Here is a 7,500-nt window from a genome sequence, read left to right as displayed (position 1 = left end):
ACCCTAAACCCTAAACCCTAAACCCTCAAAAACCCCTAAAACCTAAATCGTAAACCCTTAAAAAGCCCCTCGAAACAATAAGCAAATAAAACACAAAAGGAGAAACAAGAGATATAAAGGAAGAGACAAAAAAAGAAAGGAGACAATTAGTGTTTATGTCTCTGCAGGGATCCAACAGTGGCCCTTAAGGACAATGACCTTGAAAGAGAAGGAGAAAAGGTGCGGATAAAAGGGTTTAGGGTTTAGGGTTTACGGAATTATGGCTTAGGGTTTAGGGTTTAGGCATATTGGGGCAGTACAGTCGTTGTGCCATTATAGAGTCCGTACTAAGGGGTGTCTACAGTCTTTCAAGGGTTTTCTAGGGTTTAGGGTTTAGGGTTTAGGGTCTAGTGTTTTTGCAGATAAATATTGGCCCTGAGCGAGCAGCACGGCTGCTGCAGCAGCTGCGCAAAGATGCGCACTTCTTGTATATTCATCGTCTTGTTGATTATTCTCTTCTTGTTGGCATTTATTATTCTAATAAAAATCCATGTAAACCCTAAACCCTAAACCCTAAACCCTAAAAACCCTATAAATGGCTTTTTATATCTATCACGGCGTGTTCGCGGCAGCAGGCTCCCCAGCTATACCTAGTTAGGCCTTGGGATACACGGATTAGGGTTTAGGGTTTAGGGTTTTGTGGTTTTCTGCAGCACCAGCGTCCGAAGGAAGCTTCGGAAGACCTTCAATGCCTTCAGTTCTGTGAGTACAATTAAATTAGGGTTTAGGGTTTAGGGTTTAGGGTTTGGTGTGTATGGTGTAAAGTTTTCTTTTGTGAATTGTGGCTGCGCAGCACAAGCCAATCGAGCAGTCCCGACAAACGTAAGAGATATGCACACAGCAGCGAGGGTTTAGGGTTTAGGGTTTATCTAGGGTTTAGGGTTTATTCCCTCTTAATAGTAGATCCTTACCTCCTTTATTTATATAGAATATTATAACCATAATATTCAAATTTTTGAACAAAAATTTTAATGCTGACTATTTCCTCCAAAAACCCTAAATTAGGGTTTAGGGTTTAGGGTTTAGGGTTTAGGGTTTGTGAATTTTTTTTTTTTTTTTTTCAGCGGAATTACCCTTTTGGCGGCGAGATTTAGGAGGGTTAGCTAGCGAGGATGGCAATAAATTATTTTATGTTGGTGTTATAGATATATTAACTAAATGGGGAACATTTAAGAGGACAGAGCATGCTGTTAAGACTGTACAGTACGAATTCTACCCTAAACCCTAAACCCTAAACCCTAAAAATTATAAACCCTAAACCCTAAATATTATAAACCCTAAACCCTAAATATTATATACCCTAAATTCTATAAACTGTATAAACACTAAACACTAATTTGTTTAGATGGAGACGGGATGCACAACTCGGTCTTCTTCTTAATTGCTGTATACACCAGTAAACCCTAAACCCTAAACCCTAAACACTCAATTTGTCTCTGCTGTTGTACTCTTTGTAGGACTTGCGATGCACAGGGAATTTCTTGTGTTAACCCGGCCTTCTATGCCAGTAAACCCTAAACCCTAAACCCTAAACCCTAAACCCTAAACCCTAAAGCCTAAACCCTAAACCCTTGCTGAACCACATCTGCCTTGCTCGTTGTTTCTGTTTGTCCTCTGGCTGTACTAACCTTTCACAGCCGAATCCGAACCCTAAACCCAAAACCCTAAACCCTAAGCCGTAGAAGCTGCTGCATGTTTTGCTGCTGCTGCTGCTGCTGCTGCTGCTGCTGCTGCTGTATTCAGGGCGTTTTTTAGCATTCCTTGAGAAGCACATCGTCTAATATTTGTATATAACTCATGAATCCTGTTTTAGTTATATCCCTAGGGTTTAGGGTTTAGGGTTTAGGGTTTAAGACATATATATATTTATTTATTTATATATATATATTTTTGTCTTCCTCTATCAATGCATCATCGTTTTATTCACCTGCCTATACACCCCAATTAGGGTTTGCAGGGTTTAACTCTCTATACACCCCAATTAGGGTTTACAGGGTTTAGCTCCCTATACACCCCAATTAGGGTTTGCAGGGTTTAACTCTTCTTCTTTATTTTAAAGTTTAAACCCCTATACAGATATTCCTTGCTGCTGGCTAGCTAGCCAGCTAGCTAGCTAGCTAGCTGGCTGGCTGGCTAGCTAGCTAGCTAGCTAGGGATCTAGCTAACTAGATAGGTAACTAACTAACTAACTAATATAGCTAACTAGCCAGCTAGCTGTATTGACAGCTAGCTACCTAGCTAGACAGCTACCTAGCAGGGGGGTCGAGGCTAGGGGACAGCAGAGGTACGGTAGGTTTTCGTGCTGCTGCTGCTGCTGCTGTTGCTGCTGGTGCTGCAGGGTATCTGCTGAAGCTGCTGCAGGCTGTATCGCCTTGGGGTTTCGAAGCAGCAGGCAGGGTTTAGGGTTTAGGGTTTAGGGTTTTTAGGTGTGCAGACATTATGTGGAACCCGGAGGGATCCACATGAGCTGCATGTGCAGACATAGGAGGGTTTGTAGAGTACACATTAGGGTTTAGGGTTTAGGGTTTATAGTCCCGCAACCCGGCCCGTGGCAACAGTGGGGGTAACAGTTGCTGCTGCTGCTGCTGCAGATTCAGCTGCTGCTGCTGCTGCAGCAGCAGCAGCAGCTGGGCTTCATAGTTTCTGGCTTCATATATGCTTGTCTATGTTGTTCATTAGACGCAGAAAACTTCAAGTCTTCTATAAACCCTAAACCCTCGAGAGGGGGGGCTGAGGCCCTGCAGGTCGGCAGCAGCTGCTGCTGCTTGCTGCTGCAGGGTTTGTATTGTTTGTCTTTATGTATAAGAAGGCAAGAAGTAAGATAAAATAAAACCCTAAAGTTAATGAACCCCTCTAAAGGATAAACCCTAAACCCTAAACCCTAAACCCTCAGGCTCCCCGAGGCCCCCTACTCGCCGAGCGGGCCTGTATAAGCCGTACAGCAGCAGCAGCAGCAGCAGCAGCAGCTGCTGCTGCTGCTGCTGGTTGCAGTCTCTTCTTTTTAATCTATTCTTGAACTTAAAAAGCATTTAGTATATAGGATTTAAGGTTTAGGGATAAGGGTTTAGGGTTTAGGGTTTAGGGTTTAGGGTTTAGGGTTTTCAAGACTCAGAGAGGTGGCCCTGTCGAGTCGCGGTCGCGTCCCTAAACCGTCTGCCTTCGCCGACATACATTCAAGGGTTTAGGGTTTAGGGTTTAGGGTTTAGGGTTTAGGTATTTCTTTAAAAAGGGTTTAGGGTTTACAATGTGAATAGACAAGAAAATGTTTCCTCTCCCCTCCCTTTGGCCGGCCGACCCCGCAGCCAGCGAGACCACTGGTGCGCAGCAGCAGCAGCAGCAACAGCAGCAACAGCAGCAGCAGCAGCACCATTTGCTGCAACGGCAACAACAACAGAAGCAGATACAATACACAATACACCAAGAGTCTCACAGACAAGAGGTGATCAAGCAGCAGCAGCAGCAGCAACAGCAGCAGCAGGAGCAGCAGCAAGAATCGGTGTCGGCTGCGGTCGGCCTCACTCTTCAGCAGCAGCAGCAGCAGCAGCAAAGAGTGCAGCAGCAGCAGCAGCATGTAAGGCGGTTCTGTCTTCTTCGGTGCAGCCGGGGTGTATGGGCAGCTGCAGTGTTTGCTGCTGCAGCCCTCTTTTGCTGCAGCAGCAGCAGCAGCTCTGCAGCAGCAGTAACAGCAGCAACAGCAGCAACAGCAGCAACAGCAGCAGCAGCAGGGGAGTCCCTTCATCGTCTGCGATCTGTTCGCCGCCATGACTGGGGTTTGCTGCAGCAGGAGGATTTGCTGCAGCACGAGGGTTTGCTGCAGCAGCAAACCCTAAACCCTAAACACTCCTTTTTGCAGTCGCCAACCGAAGGTGCTGAAGAACACCATTCAATCTCTTCTGGTAAACCCTAAACCCTAAACCCTAAACCCTAATTCTGGATATTTCTCAAGAGATGTCTTAAGAAGGCGCAGCAGCAGCACCTAGGGTTTAGGGTTTAGGGTTTGCGATTCACGAACTGCCTACAGTATACAGGGTTTATTAGGGTTTAGAAAATCTGAATTAGGGTTTAGGGTTTAGGGTTTAGGGTTTATGTGTGTGTATTGAATTCAGCATTTTCTCCTTTATTATTACGTTTGCCTGGTCATGTTCGTATCCCCGCTCCTGCTGCACAGGGAGCAACAGCAGCAGCAACAGCAGCAGCAGCAGCAGCAGCAGCAGCAGAGAATATACAATTAGGGTTATCCCTTCCTCTATGCCATGTACCTTTTGCTGCACTAAGCAACAAAATAGGCGGAGGGACTTACGGGGAGGTTTATCCATTAAGGGAGGGTTTATCTATTTCCTGCAGCAAGGCAGCAGCAGCTGCTGCTGCTGCTGCTGCTGCTGCAGGGATATATAATAGTACAGAAGCAGCAACAGCAGCAGCAAATAATACTAAACTTGCTGTTAAATTATTTCGTCTACGTAGCTTATCTTCTCTCTTCTCTGCAGCAGAAAATATAAACCCTAATCTAAACCCTAATCTAAACCCTAATCTAAACCCTAATCTAAACCCTAATTTTAAACCCCAAGAACTTTCTGCCCTTAAAACCCTCTCACAAGAAATCAAGTAAGTACATCTATATATATATCTAGCTAGCTAGCTAGCTAGCTAGCTAGCTACGTAGATAAGGGAGATACGTTCTAGGGTTTAGGGTTTAGGGTTTAGGGTTTAGGGTTTATGTGGTGTTATGTATATACAGGTCAATAGATCTAAAGGATGAATCAATAGTAACAGCACTGCAGCAGCTATTTGTTGGTGATGGTGCTGCTCCTGCTGCTGCTGCTGCTGCAGGTGCTGCTGCTCCCTCTGAGCAGCAGCAGCAGCAGCAGCAGGAGATACTAAATGTGCTGCAGCAACTGCAGCAAGAACCATCATTATCCCCTATGCTGCTGCTGCAGCATTATAAACCCTTAAAGGCAGCAATAAACACTAAATGTTTTATTGAGGAAATAAAAGAGACAGGAACTATATTCAATACATTAATACAAACCCTTAAACAAATTGATAAGGAAATGTGGAAAAAAATCCAAGGTAAACCCTAAACCCTAAACCCTAAACCCTAAACCCTACAAAACCCTAAACCCTAAAAAATACTAATAAACCCTAAAAATACCTAAACACTAAATAATAAACACTAGAAGAAATAAATACAGGAATAATATTCAATACATTAATATAAACCCTTAAACAAATTAATAAGGAAATGTGGAAAAAAATCGACGGTAAACCCTAAACCCTAAACCCTAAACCCTCATAAGCCCTAAACCCTAAACCCTAAACCCTCATAAGCACAAACAAACACTAAACACTAAATAGTAAACACTAGAAGAAATAAACAGCGGTAGTATATTCAATACATTAATGCAAACCCTAAAAGATAAACATACAGGAATAAATACGAGGTAAACCCTAAACACTAAACCCTAAACCCTAAACACTAATAAACCCTAAACACTAAACACTAAACAGTAAGCAGTAAACACTAAACGATCAATTTACTAGCATGCTAATGTTCTCCCTACCAACTAGCTAGCTAGCTAGCTAGCTACCTATATAGCTAGCTAGCTATCTACCTACCTATATAGCTAGCTAGCTAGCTAGCTAGCTATCTATCTATGTATCTCTTGCGTCTTATATAATAAAGAAATCTCTTATTGTGGTGTGTGTGCTGCTGCTGCTCCTCCTTCTCCTCCCCTGCTGCTGCTGCTGCTACTTGTGCTGCTGCTGCTGCAGATAGACCAATAGAGGAAAAAGTATCAATAGTTTCCTTATTAGGTAGAGAATTATATCATTGGTCCTTGCCTATAGCTAGGGTTTTTATTAATAATAAAAAAGAGACACTTTATGGTCTCCTTGTACAATTATATGATGGAGATCTACAGGTATATATACTCCTCCTGCTGCTGCTGCTGCTGCTGCTGCTGCTGCTGCTGCTGTATTGAATAAGGTCTGTTGGGTCTCCTTAGTCAACAGGATGATGGAGATATGCATGCATGTTACATACTCCTGCTATTGCTGCTGCTGCTACTGCTGCTGCTGCTGCTGCTGCTGATTATGTTTCTGCTTCTTGTGCTGCTGCTGCTGCTGGTGCTGCTGCTGTTTATTGTCTCCTTTTAGGTCTCCGCCTCCCCCGAGATACCCTTAGGTGCTCCCCCTCCTCTAAATCTCTTACAAGACAGCAGCAGCAGCAGCAGCAGCAGCAGCAGCAGTAGCAGCAGCAGCAGCATAAGCAGCAGCAAGATACTGCTGCTGCATATGCTGCAGCATAGAAGGAACCTAATAAATATAACAATAAAAATAATAATTCCTTATTTATTTATGCATACTTTCTTCTCTTTTACTCATCTAGATATTAAGCCAGCTAATTTATTATATTTTATACATAATAATCAACAGTAAGTAATCTTCCTCTTCCTGCTGCTGCTGTTGCTGCTGCTGCTGCTGCTGCTGCTGCTGCTGCTGTTGATGGTTGTGTTGCTGCTGCTGCTGTTGTTGTTGCTGTTGTTGTTGTTGTTACCCTATATGTATATACACATATACAGCAGCAACCCAGTACTATAAATATATATACATACACCTGCTGCTTCTGCTGCTGCTTCTGCTGCTGCTGCTGCTGCTTCTGCTGCTGCTGCTGCTGCTGCTGCTGCTGCTGGTGTATACAGGATAGAGATAGCACCAGGAGACTTCGGTATGGCAACAAGGATAGGGGAAGAAATACTATTAAAGGGGACAGTTGCCTTTATGGCACCAGAGATGGAGAGAGAAAAGGAGACAATAAATATAAATATAAATATAAATAATAATAAAGAAAAAGATATAAATATTATTAATAAGGAGAAGGAAGAAGGAGAAGAAAAAAAAGAAAAAAAAAAAGAAATACAAGAAAAAAAAGAGATACCTATACAAGAAAAAAAAGAGACACCTATACAAGAAAAAAAAGAGACAATAATAAAAGAAAAGAAGGAGATAATAATAAAGGATAATAAGGATAATAAGGAATTAATTATTGAGGAAAAAAAGGAGAAAAAAAAGAAAATATTATTGTCTCTTCCTTCTATAGATATATATGCATTAGGTCTATCCTTAATATATATATGGGGTATTTATACATATAATTCTTCCTCTTTTTCTTGGATTAATTTATGTATATTACCTTATATAAATAAAGGTGTATCTTTTTCTTTTATTACTATGGCTAGTAGGAAAGGGAGCTGTATATACACCACAAAAATTAAAAAAAATATTAATAAATGTATACAATTAGGGGGACAATTAGATAAACTTTTTCCTCCTTTTACGCCCTTATTAATAAAAATTAAGATTAGGCAAATGATTAACACTAATCCTTTATTAAGAATATCTATTAATAATCTCTATTCTTATTTAGCTAGTAAGAAAAAAAAAAAAAAAAAAAAAAAAATT

At 41.8% G+C, this 7,500-nt stretch overlaps 1 protein-coding gene across 1 annotated transcript in view; it reads left to right on the top strand.

Moving 5' to 3' along the window:
* The window catches only part of EMWEY_00012090 (hypothetical protein, conserved), a gene marked incomplete at both ends in the record, with an annotated part of 8,905 nt that extends 6,400 nt beyond the window's left edge, over positions 1-2,505 (top strand). The window contains 7 exons of the mRNA XM_013479070.1: positions 168-219; positions 402-531; positions 693-741; positions 833-861; positions 1,104-1,242; positions 1,497-1,546; positions 2,474-2,505. Of these exons, the coding sequence (XP_013334524.1) occupies positions 168-219; positions 402-531; positions 693-741; positions 833-861; positions 1,104-1,242; positions 1,497-1,546; positions 2,474-2,505 (481 nt within the window). The remainder of the gene's footprint in view (positions 1-167; positions 220-401; positions 532-692; positions 742-832; positions 862-1,103; positions 1,243-1,496; positions 1,547-2,473) is intronic.
* Between the last annotated feature and the right edge of the window lie 4,995 nt (positions 2,506-7,500).

The sequence above is a fragment of the Eimeria maxima genome, genomic scaffold, assembly GCF_000499605.1.
Source record: "Eimeria maxima Weybridge genomic scaffold, Emw_scaff87, whole genome shotgun sequence".
Classification (NCBI taxonomy): Eukaryota; Apicomplexa; class Conoidasida; order Eucoccidiorida; family Eimeriidae; genus Eimeria; species Eimeria maxima.
Note: the sequence above shows the minus strand (reverse complement) of the source record. Positions and strands in the feature narration are given on the sequence as shown.